A 19,958-nucleotide genomic window follows, 5' to 3' on the forward strand; every position below is an offset into this window, starting at 1 on the left:
TCCATCTGTTGGTTCACTCTCCAGTTGGCTGCAACGGCCAGAGCTGCGCCATTCAGGAGCCAGGAGCTTCTTCCGGGTCTCCCATGTGGGTGCAAGGGCCCAAGCACTTGGGCCATCTTCCACTGCTTTCCCAGGCCATAGCATAGAGCTAGATCGGAAGTGGAGCAGCTGGGACTTGAACCGGCACCTATATGGGATGCTGGCACCTCAGGCCAGGGTGGTGGTAGTGGTTTTTTTTTTTTTTTTTTTTTTTTTTTTAACAGGCAGAGTGTACAGAAAGAGAGAGACAGAGACAGAAAGAAAGGTCTTCCTTTACCTTTGGCTCACCCTCCAATGGCCACCGTGGCCGGCGTGCTGCGGCCGGCGCACTGCGCTGATCTGAAGCCAGGAGCCAGGTGCCTCTCCTGGTCTCCCATGCGGGTGCAGGGCCCAAGCACTTGGGCCATCCTCCACTGCACTCCCGGGCTACAGCAGAGAGCTGGGCTGGAAGAGGCAACCAGGACAGAATCTGGCGCCCCGACCAGGACTAGAACCCGGTGTGCCAGCACCGCAGGTGGAGGATTAGCCTATTGAGCCATGGCGCCAGCCAAGGCCAGGGTGTTAACCCACTGTGCCACAGCGTCAGCCCCTCCATTTTTGTTGAACATGAACGTTTTCTTTATCTAAAAGTCTGCAGCTGCGCTGATCTACTGATCTAAATAGTCTGTCTTCTTAGAAGTATATATGGAACAGGAAGAGAGTGGCAGTTGAGACATTGTCTACCATATTGACATTCTGGAGATTTCTAGGTTGCATGTGCAATTAGGACTGTGGCATGGACTCCACACAACTGTGGGAGAGAGACAAAAGTGATGCTTTACTTGGGCCCCAGTGCTGAGGTAGCAGAATGACAAGAGTTTCTCCTTCACAAGCAGAGCTGTCTTGGATGTGCTTGTGCCTCTCTGCAGTTCTGTGCAGAGTACATCTGCTTTGGATGATGTGAGGCTGTGTAGCTGCCCGAGGGATTAGCCTACCTCAGATCACTGTGCGTGGTTGGACTTGGTAGGAAGCCCATAGGATTGTTCCAGGGTTCCACTGCAGCCTCTTCTTTATTGTATGATTTGAGTGTAAGTCAGGTTCCTTTCCGACCTGTTGCTCCACAGCAAAAGGAACATAACCTGTACACTTATTTGAGAATTAGAAATAATTCCCAGGAAACACAAATGTTCCCAAGCATATTATACAGGGCTATTGTGAGGATCCAGTGAAGCAGACTATTTGAAAATACTTTGCAAACTATAAGCAGTTTAGAGATCTAGCACACGACAAGTATTTATGTCATTATCAGTAAAATGCTTGTTTGATTTTCATTAAGATTTGTTCACAGCTTCTCCAGAGCTTGTACATTTGGAAGTCAGCGATATCCAAAAGTACTAAAGACTGTTGGACCTCTCAGTTGCAGAGATGCCCACTTGCTTGGGAGGACGCCCAAAGATCCAGACTCCAGACCAGTTGATGCAAAAAGCACGAGGTTTTTATTGAACGTTTGCGCAAACGGGCCCCCACCTCAGGCAGTGAGGAGCCCTGAGCGGCAGTTTCACACAGGTTATATAGGCAACGAATTAGCATATTCCTAATGCGCATGCATAGGATTGGTCAGTTCAGAGGGACCATTAGCATATGGAATGCAGTGGCAACACGGGATTGGCTGGTTCGGAGGGACAATTAGCATGCTGAGGAGAGTGCTGAGGGAACCAGCTGAGGAGAATGCTGAGGAGAGTGCTGAGGGAACCAGCTGAGGAGAATGCTGAGGAGAGTGCTGAGGAGAGTGGCAGCTCTGCTCTGGGCATGCCTAGAGGTTCTCTGAAGGGGATTGACTTTTCCTTCCCAGAGAACGTCCTGCCCGCTGGACTCTGGGGAACATCTAACCTCTTAAGAAGCCCCTGATATCTGCCCAGGCCTAGTTTCTTGTCCCTCTCCCCCATAAGGGTCCTTCAAGACTACTACCCTTTTAGAGTTGTTTAAAGTTATACCACAGGGATCTTATATCTCAAGGCTGTAAGATTGTGTTCTTTATTTAAGCCTACCGTTGGTTCACCCTCCAATGGCCGCTGCGGCCAATGCGCTGTGGCCGGCGCACTGCGCTGATCCGAAGCCAGGAGCCAGGTGCCTCTCCTGGTCTCCCATGCGGGTGCAGGGCCCAAGCACTTGGGCCATCCTCCACTGCCCTCCTGGGCCACAGCAGAGAGCTGGCCTGGAAGAGGGGCAACCAGGACAGAATTCGGCGCCCTGACCGGGACTAGAACCCGGTGTGCCGGTGTTCTAGTGTCTGCCTTTGATTTAGCGTTCTGTGTTTCCCAAAGTTCCAGAATTATAATGGGGCTAACGGGACAAGAGGGCACGAAAAAATTTAATTTGAGGTACAATAGTCCCTCTTTTTTTTTTAATATTTGTTTATTTATTTGAGAGGCGGAGAGAGAGAGAGAATCTTCTATCCACAGGCAAGCAGTTATATACAACAGCATACCTTAATGTGATGTGTACTTTCTAGAGCCTGAAAGGAAAACCATCATGGTGATGTGGTGGCAGCTATGCGGAAATACATTCCGATGCCTTTTCTTCCCTCATCCAGGGGTGTCCAAGAATCTAAGCAACAGCTAGTTAACTGAGTGTGATAATGGTAGCAGCTGACTCTTGTGGGAAAGTCTGAGCCTGGGCCTCCTACCCCAGTGATATTCTTTGTATTAAAACTATTAGTGGGGCTGGCTAGTGGTACAGCGGATTAAGCCACAGTTTGGGACACCCATATCCCATATTGGAGTCCCTGGGATTGAGTCCCATCTCTGCCTCCAATCCAGCTTCCTGCTAAAGTGCACCCTGGGAGGCAGCAAATAATAACTGAAGCGCTTGAGTCCCTGCCACTCACATGGGAGACCTGAATGGAGTTCTGAGCTCCTGACATTGGCCTGGCCCAGCCCTGGCTGTTGTGGGTATTTGGGGAGTGAACCAGTAGATGGAAGATCTCTGTCTTTCTCTGTTTTTCTGCCTTTCTGATCAATGAAAATAAATAAGTCAGTCTTTTAAAATCAAATATCTCTAGTATTTCTCTCCCAGAGATTCCTTTCCTGCCTAAGTTAGCGAGACCAGTTTCTATTGTTTTGCAACCAGGTAGACTCCATACTGTGCAATGTTGATATGAGGGTGAGCACTTTTCACATTTCAGCATCCCTGAGGTCAGATCACTGCTAGTTGGCATTGGGGAATCCGGTACATGGGGACTTGGTCACAGATGTCTATATGGTTACTTCTCCTGAATCATGTGCATCGCTGGACCTCCATGTGTGTAGATAAGTTTGTCTAAAAGATCTTCCAATAACTTTAAAGTAAGTGATGAGAAAGTGTATGTGGTAATTGGCACTGCTTTTACTTTCTTAGCGGTAAATAAAGCAGCAGTGCCTCTTGCACCTGATGCTGTTTTGGGTAGGATCCAACACGCTGCTGTCTGCCTGTGAGAATGATGTTGTCCGTCTGTATTGGAGACATGAAGCGGAGCATGAGCGCATTTATGTTTCTGCTGAGGATAATGAAAGTGCTTTTCAATCCATAATGATGACGGTTGCGTAACTCTGAGATTGTACTAAGAACCACTGGTTGATATACTGTGTGAGTACGTGAATTGTAACTGAGTAAAGCTGTTTAATAATAATGTTAGTACCTGTTAGCTCCTCTAAACAGTTCTGGGAAAGAGGACCTGGTTGATGTATGCTAAGAATTAATACAACTAAATTTAGGGCCTTGAATTTAAAAGTTTATCATCTTTCTCTTCATACTTTTGTTGCCAAACACAGCTGTTGCAACACTGTCTGACTTCACTCTCCAGAGACAAGGGCATTGTCCTGCAGTTCCTTAGCACACCACTTCTCAGTTCCTCCCTCTGGGGACACAGCATTTAGAAGGAGGAACAAGGGGGCAGGTCAGTTGTGTCAGTGGGTTAGGCTGCCGCTTGCAATGCCCATGTCCCATATCAGAGTACCTGTTCAAATCCCACTGCTCCACTTCCAATCCACCTTCCTGCTAATGCATCCTGGGAGGAACAGGTGATGATTCAAGTACTTGGACCCCTATCACACATGTGAGTGTTTGGATGGAATTTCTGGCCCCTGGCTTTGACCTAGCATTTGGGAGTAAACCACTGGATAGAAGATATCCCTCTCTGTCATTATTCCTTTCAAGTATGTGAGAATAAATAAACACTTAAAAAAAAAAAAAAAGACAAGAATCCATTCCCCAGTACAGCAGTACCTGGTGGTTCTGTCATAGTTCCCAAGCACTTCAGGGTGAGAGAGCAGTCATCTGACACCTGTTACTCAAAGCTCTTATCAGCCATGTTTTTACAGTTAATCTCTTTCTGATAAAGTAGTTCTTTTTTCAGAGCTATGTGTTGGTGATGTGTAGGAGGGACCAAACTTTTGTACTCTCACCCAACCCTCTTCTCTCCTACCAGTTGATTTTTCCATACTAAAAAAAGACAGTTGCTTGTAACAGTCCTATAAAATGTGCTTTGGTGTTTACTAGGGAAGGGCAGCCAGAGGAGTGGCCACCCGTTTGTTGGCTTTCTGGAAAAGCTGTTGCAAAGGTGTATGGCAAGGCGTGTCTGACATTGTTTGACCTCAACTGAAATGATTTCATCTGGCAGTTGAGGGCCTTGCCTTTCCTGGTTTTATGGAAATCAGAAGCACAGGGAGCCAATCTGTGTGTTCTGGAACGTTGAGACGAGCCTCTGCCACAGTTCATGGGCACTTTCAGTGTTGGGACCAACCCAAGTGTGGGGAGCTGAGACATCAGCAAGTGCTGGACATGGAGTGGCTGAACCAGCAGGTAAAAGTTGTCCTAGATACGTGTTTCTACTCTGTCCTCCTCCTAGTGGTTGTTTGGGAAGCTGACTCGGTTGTATGCATTGTTTTGTTGGTATGATTGGGGGAGGGGGCAAGGCAGGTAGTAAGAATATGACAGTGTTCAGGGTAACCAGTTGGGAGCTGCTCTGTGTTTCTTCATATTCCTAATGAATTTAAACATATGCAAGAGATTAGGGTAGCAGAGGACAATTAAAAACTTTAGGAAGTGGAATATTCTTTCATGATAAGAGGAATCTGGTATTGATGCTGTCAGTCCTATGATGGATGGTATTAACACACCATATTATTTTGTATTATTTTTAATCTTAAATATCATATAACATGTACTTTATGTAAAACAAAAATAATCAGGTATTTACCCATTTCAGAGAAAAGCTGGTTTAGGTAGATGAAGAGCAGATTACAAATTGAGTTGGCCTTTAAACAGGAAATTATGCGATGAAGAGACTAGTTCAATGGGGTCTGGGTGAAACTGTTAGCTACATACTGTGCAGTCAGACTGAATCTTAATTAAAGTAAATGCCTTTCCATATATATAAGATGAGAAGTTCCCTAAATGCTCTTGTATGCTCAGAGGACCCATTTCTGGACATGGAGTCAGGCAGTGCAGCAGCTCCTGCTGATGGTCAGTCATTCCGGTCCTATGTAGTCACAACTCATCAAAATCTTTGGACTCAACACATCGAGTTCTGGTAGCATCTCCTGCTCTTCCTAGCCCTTTCTTTCTCCTCTTCTTCCTGTAGTTTGTGTCTTGGGTCATTGCATCACTTTATCCAAGCAGGAAGCTTGTACGTTTCCTGGATGCATTTTACTTCTTCCTTTGTCATGAGGACCCTTCTTCCTGGAGTAGTTTTTCTCACTTCTCTGCTTAGTAACACCCTAATCATACTCTAAGCACTCCTGCAGATTGAACTCCATTGCTAACTACTTCTGTTCCCCCAGCCCAGGCCGGAACTGGTCTGCTGTCGTCAGAGTCATTTTGTGGCCCTGCTCTTAGGACCGGTTTAACTCATTAAATCCTATTTTGTTTCTCTTAATGATTACATGGTGAGCTTCTTACAAGTACTTTTTTCTTGGATGTTCTTCCCATCACAGAGTCTAACACATAGTAGGTACCAGGTATGCGTTTAATGAATACATTGTTTCTCAAATGAAGACACTATGTAGTAATCCTCTTTTTCCGTAAGGTGGCAGCAGAGGAGTGTCAGTTGATACCCAGTTTATGTGTAAAGCTCCCAAGACCGCGTTTTTTGTTTAAATCAGTTTGCAGATGAGCGTTTTAAGTGTTTTCACATAGGAAGTAGAGATGTCTTCTGGCACGGGGAGGCCCTTTGTGCCCTGCCACTGTGGTGCTTCTTCACACAAGAGCAACAAACAAGATAGAAAAGCTCCCTGAGTTGCCAGGCCGTGTACCTAGTTTACTCTTCAACTAAACACACAAGGCAAGTCATTTAACTTCTCTATTCTCGGTCTCTTAATTGGCTGAGTTGGAGAGTTAGGAGATCTCCAGCCAATATTACATTCTAAAATCATAGGGTTCTAAGTCTTCAATGACTATCTAACTGTTAACGTGCTCAGTATTGTGCTAAGAAGTGTGGGTGTAATAAGAAAGGAATTTACCCTAGGTTGTGCCTTCAAGATTGAGGACATCAAATATACACATAGCAAATCATAAGTATCTAATACGTAATATATCCTTGAGTACAAAATTGTGTGCAAGTAGGTATGACTGTGTTAGGGATTCAGAGAAGAAGGTGAATAGTGTAGGGTGGAATGTTTGGAAAGATCTTCCTGGAGCCAGTGAGGTAGAATTTGAGTTGGGTTTTGAGAGTATGAAAGGTTTAAGTGGGATAAGAAAATGGTGTTTGGGGAAGATTATTATCTGCCTGGCGCCCTGCTAGACACACTTGTGAGATAAGAAAATCAGGATTCAGGTAGATTAAGGAACCTGCCCACGGTCACAGAACTAGAAATAAAAAGGCCAAGAGTCAAAGCCATGTCTTCTAGACTTCAAGGCCCATTCTTGTTCTTCCTCACCACCAACCAATTGCATCCAAGGTATCAGTGTTACTTGGACCATTCTATACTATGAGCTTTGTGATATTACCACAGTGGTTAGAATCTCCTGATATTTCTTTAAAGGAGAGATAGAACTTCCAAGAAATGAGTGTTTGTCTTAGAAAAGACTACTTCTAAAAGTAAAGCAAGTTGAAACTTTGTATCCTCTCTGAAATTTAAATAGAAAATATGAAATTTTTAAAAGATTTATTTATTTTATTTGAAAGTCAGAGAGGTAAGGGAGGAATAGATTTTCTACTTGCTGGTTCACTCCCCAGATGGCTTCAATGGCCAGGTTGGACTAGGCCAAAGCCAGGAGCTTCTTGCAGGTCTCCTACATGGCTGGCAGGGGCTCAAACACTTGGGCTATCTTCCTCTGCTTTTCCTGGGCCATTAGCAGGGAGTTGGATGGGCAGTGGAGTAGCCAGGACATGAACTGACGCCTAGTGTCACAAGCGACGGCTTTATCTGCTACGCCACAATGCCAGCCCCAAGGAAAATATGAACATTTTGTAAACCAAATAAGAAGCTATCCTATAGGTCACCTGGCTTGTCCACAGCTGGGTGAGGATGCTAGGGAAATTTATCTTTGGGAAAGTTCCCAACCTTGGACAGGCATGTTTGTATTTTAAGAAGTATTGGAAAATTGAATTGAATGATGATTCTGATTCTTCTTGAAGCAGATATTTCTTTCTCTTCCTCAGAGAGTCACCTGCCTGGTGTACTGACCCAGCTCTTTAATTTGTTTCCTCTGAGGGAGTCTTAGTCTTCTCATCTGAGAAAGGGAGCTAGAATGTAATGCCCAGTCTCACTGTATTTGTGCTGGAAATGGCTCACTGATCATTGACATGTAAATAAAACATGGAATAGCCCAAGGATCCCTAGAACAAAGTCTTCACAGTTAAGCTGACAGTGTTCAAAAGAAAGGACATTTGGCCCACATGATTAATAAATACTGGGAAGCAAAACTGCAAGCTTAGCTGTATTGATGACAAAGATGTACCTGTGCAAAGATTCCATTTGTCCTTGAGAGGTGCTTGTCTTCCTGTCTAGAACTCACCTCTGGCCCTGCTCTGCCCCCTGGGGTTACCATATCTTGCTCTTCCCTCTACTATTAGTCTTGAAAAAGTCCTGTAACTTTACTTTATCTGCATCCTGACTTCCTGCTCACTTTGACACATTAAAACAGAAGCTCTGCCCCACCTGCCAACCTAGTGCAGCTGCTCTGACAGAGGAAGGACTCTGCAGTTAGCTGGGAGGCTCCTCAGTCACCTCGCCTTTCACCCGCCCGCTCGGCTGCACTTCCGATGCTGACTGCAGCCTTCGTGAGCTTTGTCCGCCCCGACCTCCCTGATGCTGTTCTTTCCACGCTCATTCGGTCTTTTCTGACTGCCGTCTCCTTGTATCCTTTTTCTCCCTTTTCCTGGGAAAACACCTTAGATATTCGTGTTGTTCCTTGGGCTTCCTTTCTCTTCCCGAGGCTCTCCCTAGCTGAGTTATTCCCTCCAGGTCCCACCTCCACCCCGGGCTTCTCTGCTCAGCTTCCCAGTGCTGTGGGAGAGGTGCCTGGCTCTTCCCCCTATTTCTCCATCTGTTTAAAGTAGTGTTACGGGATGGATTTCTTTCAGGATTCTCAAGTCCTCTTTTTTTTTTTTTATTTATTTATTTATTTTATTTATTTGAGAGAGAGAGAGAGGTCTTTCATCCACTGGTTCACTTCCCAAAAGGCTGCAATGGCCAGAGCTGGGCCCAACCAAAGCCAGAAGCCTGGAGCTTCTTCCAGGTCTCCCATGTAGGTGCAGGGGCCCAAGGACCTGGGCCATCCGCCACTGCAGGTGCATTAGCAGGGAGCTGGATTGGAAGTGGAACAGCCAGGACTTGAACTCATGCTTATATGGGAGGCCGGTGCTGCAGGCCAGGACTTTAACCCACTAAGCCACAGTGCCTGCCCCTCAAGTCCTCTTTAGAAAGAAGGTATGAACAAAATAAATAGAATCACTCTTCCCTCTGACCTTTGAAAGGCAAGAAAGTCAGTTTGTTCTCATGTTTTTGTTTGTTGTTAAATCTTTATTAATGGTCCTACATAAATTATCACCCAAGTGAGATACTTGGAGATCAAACTGGAAGCCTATGCCTTCTTTACTTCCCAGATTTAATCAGTTTTCAGATCTGTCACTCCTCTTAAGAATTTTTTTTTTTTTTTTTTTTTTGACAGGCAGAGTGGATAGTGAGAGAGAGAGACAGAGAGAAAGGTCTTCCTTTTTGCTGTTGGTTCACCCTCCAATGGCCGCCGTGGCCAGTGCATCGCGCTGATCTGAAGCTTGGAGCCAGGTGCTTCTCCTGGTCTCCCATGCGGGTGCAGGGCCCAAGCACTTGGGCCATCCTCCACTGCACTCCAGGGCCATAGCAGAGAGCTGGCCTGCAAGAGGGGCAACCGGGATAGAATCCGGCGCCCCAACCGGGACTAGAACCTGGTGTGCCAGCGCCGCAAGGCGAAGGATTAGCCTGTTGAGCCACGGCGCCGGCCAAGAATTTTCAATCCCTTACTCACCTCTCCATCTGTAGTGGTCTCTATTAACTCAGGTCCTCCTAACTGGACCTTTGGTCTTCTCCCCTGCCCAGTCACCTGGCCACTCCACTGTGTTGCATCAGTGATCTTTCTCACATGAAGATCCGATCAGATCACTCTCCTGATTCACATCTGAGAATGGTACCTAAGCAATGTTCTCCTGCCTTGTTTTAATATATATATATATATATATATGTAATATTAACATAAGATAGAGAGAGAGAGAGAGCGAGAGAGAGAGAGAGAGAGCGAGAGATTTGAAAGGCACAATTACAGAGAGATAGGGAGAGAGCTATGGAAGAAAGATAGCTTCCACTCACTGGTTCATTCCCCAGAAAGAAGCCGGGAGCCTGGAACTCCATCCAAGTCTCTCATGGCCCAGGTCCTTGGACCATCTTCTGCTTTTCTAGGCACCTTAGCGGGGAGCTGGATTGGAAGTGGAACAGCCAGGACTTGAGCCACCACTTATGTGGGATGTTGGCGAAGCAGGCAGCAGCTTAACCTGCTGTGGCACAGCATTGGCTCCCCGCCTTCTTTTTCTAGGAAGCCTCTTACCATTCCCTTTAGATTTTGCTCAGATCACCTCCCCTTATGATTCCTGATCCCCTCAGGCAGTGTCATGTTCCTTCTCCAGGGCACTGTTTCTTTGTGGCTTTAAAAAAAAAAAAAAAAAAAAAAAGATTTTCTTTGTTTGAGAGAGTTACAGACAGAGAGGGAAGAGAGAAAGAGAGAGAGAGAGAGAGAGAGAGAGAGAGAGAGAGGTCTTCCATCTGCTAGTTCACTCCCCAGGTGGCTGCAATGGCCAGAGCTGAGCCCATTAGAAGCCAGAAGCCAGGAGCTTCTTCCAGGTCTCCCATGTGGGTGCAGGGGTACAATGACTTGGGCATTTTCTACTGCTTTTCCTGGTACATTATCAGAGAACTGGATCAGAAGTCGAGTAGCCAGGACTCAAACCCGTGCCCATATCTGATCCTGGCGCTGCAGGCTGGGACTTTAACCTGCTGTACCACAGCACCGGCCCCTCTTTGTGGCATTTTTATCTTAAATTTTAATGATCATCACTTAATATGTTCAACTTCGCCATAAGATCCACTGAAGAACAGGCTTTCCTCATCTTTGTATGTGGTGTCTGGGTTAGGTCTGAGAAGGTAGGATAGAAAAACATTGAACAGAAAAAAGCAAAAATGAATGAATCAAGATACTATTGATAAAATTTTAAAATGAATAGAATAGAGCCCCCACCCCCACACTGGGCGACCTGGACAAAGCTGTCATAATTCAGGGGCCAGCACCGTGGCTCACTTGGTTAACCCTCCTGCAGTGCTGGCATCCCATATGGGCACTGGATTCTAGTCCCGGTTGCTCCTCATCCAGTCCAGCTCTCTGCTGTGGCCTGGGAAGGCAGTGGAGGATGGCCCAAGTGCTTGGGCCCTTGAACCCACATGGGAGACAAGAAGGAAGCACCTGGCTCCTGGCTTCGGATCGGTGCAGCACCAGCCGTAGCAGCCATTTTGGGGGGTGAACAGATGGAAGGAAGACCTTTCTCTCTGTCTCTCTCTCTCACTGTCTCACTGTCTAACTCTACCTGTCAAAAAATTTAAAAAAAAAAAAAAAAAGCTGTCATGATTCAGATTCTAAATCTCATCTGTATCGTTCATTTAGTTCAGCTGTTTTGGAGTGCCTAAGTCAGGGTGGACCCAATGCTAAATGTGAATAATGTAATGACAAAAGAGTACTTCCCACCTTCCTGTAACTTTGAGAATGGTTGTTAGCTGTGGATAGAATATAAGGAATTCTATTTCACTAGGTCTTAAGCTTCTATTTTATTATAATCTAGTGGCTAGCATCTAACTTAGCTAAAGTTTACATATGAATATTTAATATGAATAAAAAAGTCAGTGTGTGTCTTCAATAGTGAATTTTAAAACTTTGTCTGTATTTAAAAAAAAAATTCTGGGGCAGACATTTTGCCTAGCAGTTAAGCAGTCACTTGGGATGCCTGTATTCCCTATCTGTGTGCCTGGGTTCAAGTCCTGGCTCCACTCCTGAGTATAGTTTCTTGCTAATGAGCACCCTTGGGAAGCAGTAGGTGAAGACTCAAGCACTTGGGTCCCTGCCACTCACGTAGGAGACCTAGATTGAGTTCCCAGCTCCCAGCTTCATCCTGGCCCAGCCTCAGCCATTGAGGAAGTGAACCTGTAGATGGGAGCTCTCTGTCTGTCTCATTGCACTGATCCGAAGCCAGGAGCTTCTTCTGGGTCTACCATGTGGCTGCAGGGGCCCAAGGACCTGGGTCATCTACTGCTTTCCCAGTCCATAGCAGAGAGCTAGATCGGAAGTGGAGCAGCCGGGACTCGAATTGGCACCCATATGGGAAGCTGGCGCTTCAGGCCAGGGCTTTAACCTGCTGCGCCACAACACCAAAGTTAAAGGTTTTTAACATTAACTTTAATGTTATCAAAGTATCACGATAAGCATAGTTTAAGTAGAATGTAAACATTATGCATACTCGTACCACCTTGACAATATCACTACTAACATGTTTGTGTATTCTGTTTATTTTGAAATTGTGTTATAAATGATTTTTTCCTTTAAACCTTATTGTATCTTATACCCTATTTGCCCATATCCTGGCATGATCAAATATTGTATTTTGCCACATTTGCTACAAAACACAATCTTTTTTTTTTTTTTTTTTTTTTTTTGACAGAGTGGATAGTGAGAGAGACAGAGAGAAAGGTCTTCCTTTTTTGCCGTTGGTTCACCCTCCAATGGCCGCCGCGGCCGGCGCATCTCGCTGATCCGAAGCCAGAAGCCAGGTGCTTCTCCTGGTCTGCCATGGGGTGCAGGGCCCAAGCACCTGGGCCATCCTCCACTGCCTTCCCGGGCCATAGCAGAGAGCTGGCCTGGAAGAGGGGCAACCAGGATAGAATCTAGAATCTGGCGCCCTGACCGGGACTAGAACCTGGTGTGCCGGCGCCACAAGGCGAAGGATTAGCCTGTTGAGCCACGGCGCCGGCCCTAGCAAAATACAATCTTTAAAGTACCTTGTAAAGTCCCTGTTTCTCCATTCCTATCCTAGACTCCATCTAGAAATCTCCCTATCTTGGATTTGGTATTCATTAGTCTCAAATTTTTCATTATTCTTGTTATTTCTTTACGTACAAGTACATAATTCTTTTATATGTTTTTATACTTTATATAAAATGGGTCATTTGTACATATCATCCTGAAATTTACTGCTTTTGCTCAACATTTTGTTCATTTAGATGCTTATTAGCATTTTAGTGCTAGTTCTTAGTACTAAACTTATGAGACCAGCTTGTGATTATACCGCAGTTTGTTTTGGGTTTTGTTCCTGTGCTGATGGACATGTGGGCCTTTTGTGTGTGACTTCTGCTAATGCTGCTGAGATCATTCTTGTTCTTATTTCTTTATAAAAATGTGAAATAGGGGCCGGCGCCGTGGCTCACTTGATTAACCCTCCGCCTGCAGTGCCGGCATCCCTTATGGATGCTGGGTTCTAGTCCTGGCTGCTCCTCTTCCAGTCCAGCTCTCTGCTGTGGCCTGGGAAGGCAGTGGAGGATGGCCCAAGTGCTTTGGCCCCTGCACCCGCATGGCAGACCAGGAAGAAGCACCTGGCTCCTGGCTTCGGATCGGCACAGCTTGCTGGCCATAGCGGCCATTTTGGGGGTGAACCAATGGAAGGAAGACCTTTCTCTCTCTCTCTCTCTCTCTCTCTCTCTCTCTCTCACTGTCTAACTCTATCTGTCAAATAAATAATAATAAAAAAATGTGAAATAGTGTCTAAGGTGCTTATTTCCAAATGCAATTTCTGGATCTAAAGGTTGAGTGTGTCTTTATCACAGAATGCCTGATTATTCTCCTGCTTATATTCTCGCCAGAAATATCTCAGAATGTCTAGTTATTTATAATTATGTTGTACTTAAAATGTTATTGTGTTTTTATTCTTGCCACTCTAGGGAAGATGAAGTAATTTCTCTTTGTTTTAATTTATATTTCTTTATTGATAGTGAAGTGACATTTTTCTCTTCATGTTTTTAGATTTTTCTGCTTTCCTTTTTTTCTAAGTTCTCTGTATATTTTATTAAGTTGTTGTTATTAGGTCATTGTGTTTTGTTAAAATTGGTATATGTTTCTTATATATTCCAGCTATGAATATTTTGCAAGTTATGTATTTGTATTACTTTTAATGTCCTTATAATATTTTATATATGGATGTTCCATAATTTATTTAACCATTTGTTCTGGTGTTTGAGATTTGGATTGTTCCTGTTGGCTTTCTTGAATTTCTTTTAAAAAATTATTTATTTATTTTATTTGAAAGAGTTATAGAAGGCGGGAAAGACAGATCTTCCATCCACTGATTCACTCCCCAAATGGCTGCAATGGCCAGGGCTGGGCCAGGCAAAAGTCAGGAGCCAGGAGCTTCATCTGGATCTCCATGTAGGTGCAGGGGCCCAGGGACTTAGGCCATCCTCCACTGCCTTCCCAGGCACATTAGCAAGGAGCTCAGTTGGAAGTGGAACAGCCAGAACTCGAACTGGCATCCATATGGGATGCCAACATTGCAGGCAACAGCTTAAGCCTTAATGCCAGCCCAGGATTTTCTTATTTAAGACAAGAAATGTTGGTGCTGTTGAATTTGTCCTGGTCTGTTTTGTTGTCAGTGATCAATATTTGAGACAGTTGGCCAGGTCCAGCTGGTATAGCCCGTGGGTGTGAAATAAAGCAGCTCGGACTGGCCTTGTTGGAACGTGAAGCTGCCATTCTCGGCACCTGCTCTAACCATGGAACTAACTATAAAGTGACCTACATAAGTAGAGCACTGGGATTTGGAAAGTGGCTTTGGCACTTGAGGCTGGCATGTTTTTAATAGAACAAATGTTCAGAGGGAAAAAATTCAGGACCATCTAGTTTTTATTTATTTATCTAAGGTAGGTCACGGAAACACCAGATTCGCATTGTCTGTATAGCAAGAGGAGTTCTCTGAGCCCTAGTGTGGTGACTGGGAAACAGGAGGGCTAGATAGTAAATATTTTATGCCTTTCAGGCCAATTGGTTTGTGTTGCAGCTGCTGAACTCTGCACTGTAGCATGATAAGCAGAAGGTGCTCAGTCTTACCCATCATTCATGTATTATCTTTTACTGCTTTGGCACTGTAGGACCCCACAAAACCTAAAGGATTTACCATCTAGCCTCTGCAGGAAAAATGTGCTGACCCTAATGCCTGCAAACTCAGCACTGTTGAATTTTGGGTCAGATAATTCTTTGTTGTTGCCCTCTATAGGGGCAAAATTGTACCCTGTTGAGAACTACTGGTCCAGAGGATTCAGGAAATGCTTAGATTGGCTGAGGGAAAAATCCCTCTCTTTCTCTCTCTCTCTCTCTCTCTCTCTCTCTTTTTGGACAGGCAGAGTGGACAGTGAGAGAGAGAGACAGAGAGAAAGGTCTTCCTTTACCATTGGTTCACCCACCAATGGCCGCTGCTGCGGCTGGCGCACCACGCTGATCCGAAGCCGGGAGCCAGGTGCTTCTTCTGGTCTCCCATGCGGGTGCAGGGCCCAAGCACTTGGGCCATCCTCCACTGCACTCCCGGGCCACAGCAGAGAGCTGGCCTGGAAGAGGAGCAATCGGGACAGAATCCGGCGCCCCAACCGGGACTGGAACCCGGTGTGCCGACGCCGCAGGCAGAGGATTAGCCTAGTGAGCCGCGGTGCCGGCCTCTCTTTCTCTTTTTATCTTGAATTATTCCGCTTACTGGAGTGGTGGCTGTGGTTCCTTGCCTAAGCTTTAGCTCTGGTCTCAGTGCTGAATTAGAGAGGCAAAGAGACCAAATGACACATGAGCATTTGAATGCAGTTTTCCTATCCGATGACATCAGATTCTGTCTCAATATATGACACATTAGATGCAGACATTTTTCTGGTCTGTTGCTACCTTATCAAATTGAGCAGTACTTACCATCTCCCTCTATCTACCCGCTGATAGGGGATTTGAAGTCCCCCTACGTTTCTGTCTGTCATGTGTTTTTTATCTGTGTCTTCACCACTGTTGGCGTTTGCCGGCTGGCCGGGCCTGAGCTTCAAGTGAAGCCGTATTTACAGCTCACTTGGGTGAATGCAGCAACTAGGATAGCCCAAGGACAAATGAAGTAGTATCCAGAACGCGGATGCTGCATCCCTCCTGCCGTATCTGCTTTTACATGAGGAAGAATCCTCCCTCCCTTTCTACAAAGGAGATGTCATATTGATTGGTTTGATACAGTGTATAAAATATGATCTAGTGGAATGGTATTTTGGGAGCTATCAGCAGCACTGACTCTTCCAAGCCCCTAGATTTTGCCTTCCTCCTCTTTTCCCCTCCCCTTATTTCTCCTCCTCCTCTTTCCTAGTAGCAGCTTCTTAGCAAATTGCAGGCTTTGCCTCTGGCTTGCTAGATAGCAGTGGCAGTGCAAGCTTTTTCTAGTTTCCAAGGGAGACCGGGTGCTGAGACTGCAGTCTTTCCCAGCAGCCACTTACCTTCCTTGCTATTCGTCTCCACGCATCTCTTGACCTTCATTCTGCTATGCAGGCCTGCACAAGGAGGTAATGGTCTGTTTTCTTGGAACTCTCTTTGTCAGAGGGGACAGAGGGAGTGTAGGGTGGTTTGGGTTAAGGCATATGGAAACAGCAGTGTCAGTGCTGCTGTTAGTTGCTCTAAAGCATGCTGTATCTGTAGCTTATTCCTATTTGCTGTACCTATAAATAGCTTGAAGATAGGAGCCCCAGCACTACCTGATAAAACATAAAGTACCATGAAGTTAAGTTTACCATAATGTTGCCTGTGGGGAGCATACAAGAAAAACATGAACTTTGAGAAGAAAAATGAACTCATTTGCTTTTAAACTTAGCTAGCTTACAGACTTCATTCATAGCAAAATTCTGCTAGCTTTGTGTTCTATGATTTGGATATGGTTTTCGGGTTTAAGGAGAGGGCTTGACAGTAAGATCTCTTAATTGGATTTGAAGGACATCTAGAGCCAAGCAGTCCAGTGCAGTAGCCGGTAGTCATGTATGACTGCTTTAATTAAAATTAAATACAAATAAAAACTCCTCAGGATCACTAGCCACACTGTAAGTGACCCACAGCCACATGTGACCACAGGCTCCTGGATTAGGCTGTGGCAGGTATACATTTCCACTATCATACAAAGTTCTGTTGAATAATACCAACAAAAGTGACCTGTGGTATATAGAAAATTGAATGCAGTCAGCAGCCTTTGTATCCACAGATTCTTTTTTCTCTAAGATTTTATTTATTTATTTGAAAGGTAGAGTTAAAGATAGAGAGAGGGAGAGACGGAGAGAAAGATCTTCCATCTGCTGGTTCACTCCCCAAATGGCTGCAACGACCAGAGCTGGGCTGATCCAAAGCCAAGAGCCAGAAATTTCTTCCAGGTCTCCCACGCAGGTGCAGGGGCTCATGGACTTGAGTCATCATCCACTGCTTTCCCAGGCCACAGCAGAGAGCTTTATCAGAACAGGAGCAGCTAGGACCTGAATGGGTACCCATATGGGATGCCAGCACCACAGGCGGAAGCTTAGCCTACTAAGCCACAGCGATGGCCCTCACACATTTTTTTTTCAAAAAAAATTTTATTTGAGGCCGGTGCTGTGGCGTAGTGGGTAAAGCTGCCTCCAGTGCCAGCATTGCTTATGGGCGCCGGTTTGAGTCCCAACTGCTCCACTTCTGATCCAGCTCTCTGCTATGGCCTGGAAAGGCAGTGGAGGATGGCCAAGTGCTTGAGCCCCTGCACACATGTGAGAGACCCGGAAGAGGCTCCAGGCTCCTGGCTTTGGATCAGTGCAGCTCCGGCCATTGCGGGCAGTTGGAGAATGAACCAGTGGATTGAAGATCTCTCTCTCTCTCTCTCTCTCTCTCTCTCTCTCTCTCTCTGCCTCTCCTCTCTGTGTGTAATTCTGACCTTCAAATAAATAAATAAATCTTTTTAAAAAATTTATTTGACAGAGAGAGAGAGAGATTGATCTTCCATCTACTGGTTCACTCCCCAAATGACTGAAATGGCTGAGGATGTGCTAGGCTGAAGCCCGGATCCTGGAACTCCACCTGGGTCTCCCCATGGTTAGCAGTTGATGGCTCAAGTACTGAGTCCCAGCCACTGATGTGGATGACCCAGATGGAGTTCCTGGCCCTTGGCTTTGGCCTGACCCAGGCCCAGCTGCTGTGGGCATTTGGGGGTGAATCAGCAGGTGGAAGATATCTCTGGTTCTTTTTCTCTCTATTGTTTTGATTTTCAAATAAATAAAACCAAATGAACATTTCTTAAAGAGAGCAAAAAGATTCTGAGAGCAAAAAAGTGTGAGAACCACTGTTGCAGACTTTAAAATGAACAGTTTTATGCCACTACATGTAATAATATAGATAAAATAAAAAACTCCGTGAAAAACAAATGTTACCAAAGCCAATAAGCCTACGTATATTCAACAGTTGAGCCTTTTATTTAAAACCTTACTGCAAAGAACACTCTAAACCCTGATGAATTTTATTGATGAACTCTCGCAATCATTTAAGGAAGAAAAAATGCAGATCTGACACAAATTCTTCCAGACAGTAGACAAGTAGACAACATTTCCCAACTTCCAGAACCATGATTCACAAAATCGTCCACAATATTAGAAGGGAAAATTACAGGTCAATCATAAACATAGATGTAGAGATCCTAAACCAAATGATAGTACATCCATATACAAAGTAAATGTGTATTTACAGAAAGTACATCAACCAAATTGAGTCTTAAAAAATTCGTTGTATCATTCAAAAATTATTCAGTGAGATTCACCAAATTAACAGAGAAAAGTAAGAACCTCAATAAATGGGGAAGAAAAGCGTGTGATAAAACTAACGCACTCTAATGATTAAACAGTAACTGCAGCAACAAGACCCTCTTAGCCTGCTTTCTTTAGGTTTGGAAAAGAATTACTTTAATGAATAGAATCTACAGAAATCTTAGAAAAATCATTTTGATTTTTTAAAAAAGATTTATTTATTTGAATTATAGAAAGAAAGAGAGAGATTGAAATCTTCCGTATGCTGGTTCACTCCCCAAATGGCCACAATGGCTAGGGCTGAGCCAGAGTGAAGCCAGGAGCCAAGAACTTCTTCCAGGTCTCCCATGTGGGTAGCAAGGGCCCAAGCATGTGGGCCATCTTCCGGTGCTTTTCCCAGTCCATTAGTAAAGAGCTGGATTGGAAGTGAAGCAGTAGGGACACAAACTGGCGCCCATATGGGATGCCAGCATTGCATGCAGTGGCTTTACCCACTTTACCACAAGGCTGGCCTCAGAAGTCACTTTTTTTTTTTTTTTAAAGGTTTGTTTATTTACTTGGAAGTCAGACTTACAGAGAGGCAGAGGGAGAGAGAGATATCTTCCATCTGCTGATTCACTCCTCAAATGGCCACAACAGCCAGAGCTGTGCCGATCTGAAGCCAGGAGCCAGGAGCTTCTTCTGGGTCTCCTGTGTGGGTGCAGGGACCCAAGGACTTGGCTCATCTTCCACTGCTTTCTCAGGCCATAGAGGGCTGGATCAGAAGTGGAGCAGCCAGGACTCAGACCAGTGCCCATATGGGATGCTGGCACTGCTGGTGGTGGCCTCGCCCACTACACCACAGTGCCAGCCCCCAGAACAATCACTCTTAATAATGAAGCACTGCAAGCCTTTTCTCTGAAGGCAGGAACAGAACATGAATGCCTACCATGGCTCCTGCTCAATGTATCCTAGAGGTTCTAGCCAGAGCATTAAGGCAAGAAAAGAAGTCATTGTTATAATGATAGGGAAAGAAGAATAAAATCCTTATCTTACTGATGACATGATTCTCCATGAACATAATACATTTACAAATAATGCTTGAGTTCTGTAACTTTTATTCATAGCTGATAGCCTCCCTGCCATTTTTACTCTCTCTGCAGGTCCTATCTGACCCCGGTACGAGATGAAGAAGCAGAGTCTTTACGGAAAGCACGCTCCAGACAAGCTCGGCAGACACGAAGGTCTACTCAAGTGAGTGGCTTTCTGTAGTGTCATTTCTCTTAGGAGTACAATGAAAAAATATTAAAATGAGTACCTTATTCCAGCCACTGCATTAACTGTGTTGAATATTATACTACCTAGGGTCTGCCCACTCTCAACTATTCCTCCAGGCTCCAAGCAAGACCAGCTGGCCTGTCATTTTGATTGGGCCTCTAATTGGTTCATTCTTGGAGTATGGGAAATCTTGTCAGTGTGTAATACTCATATAAACTACAACATGAATGCACCATAAAAAAACCAGAAAGAAGCCAGATATGAAAGACTGCATATATTGTATGATTTTCTTTGTAGGAAATGTCCAAAATAGGCAAGTCCAGAGAGAGA

At 45.0% G+C, this 19,958-nt stretch overlaps 1 protein-coding gene across 8 annotated transcripts in view; it reads left to right on the top strand.

The window, feature by feature from the left end:
* The window catches only part of PPP1R12B (protein phosphatase 1 regulatory subunit 12B), a 218,667-nt gene that overhangs the window by 105,363 nt on the left and 93,346 nt on the right, over nt 1–19,958 (top strand). For all 8 annotated transcript variants that reach the window (XM_062211596.1, XM_062211597.1, XM_062211598.1 and 5 more), the window contains one exon: nt 19,514–19,604. In XM_062211596.1, the coding sequence (XP_062067580.1) occupies nt 19,514–19,604 (91 nt within the window). The remainder of the gene's footprint in view (nt 1–19,513; nt 19,605–19,958) is intronic.

This window comes from Lepus europaeus, chromosome 14 (genome assembly GCF_033115175.1).
Source record: "Lepus europaeus isolate LE1 chromosome 14, mLepTim1.pri, whole genome shotgun sequence".
Lineage (NCBI taxonomy): Eukaryota > Metazoa > Chordata > Mammalia > Lagomorpha > Leporidae > Lepus > Lepus europaeus.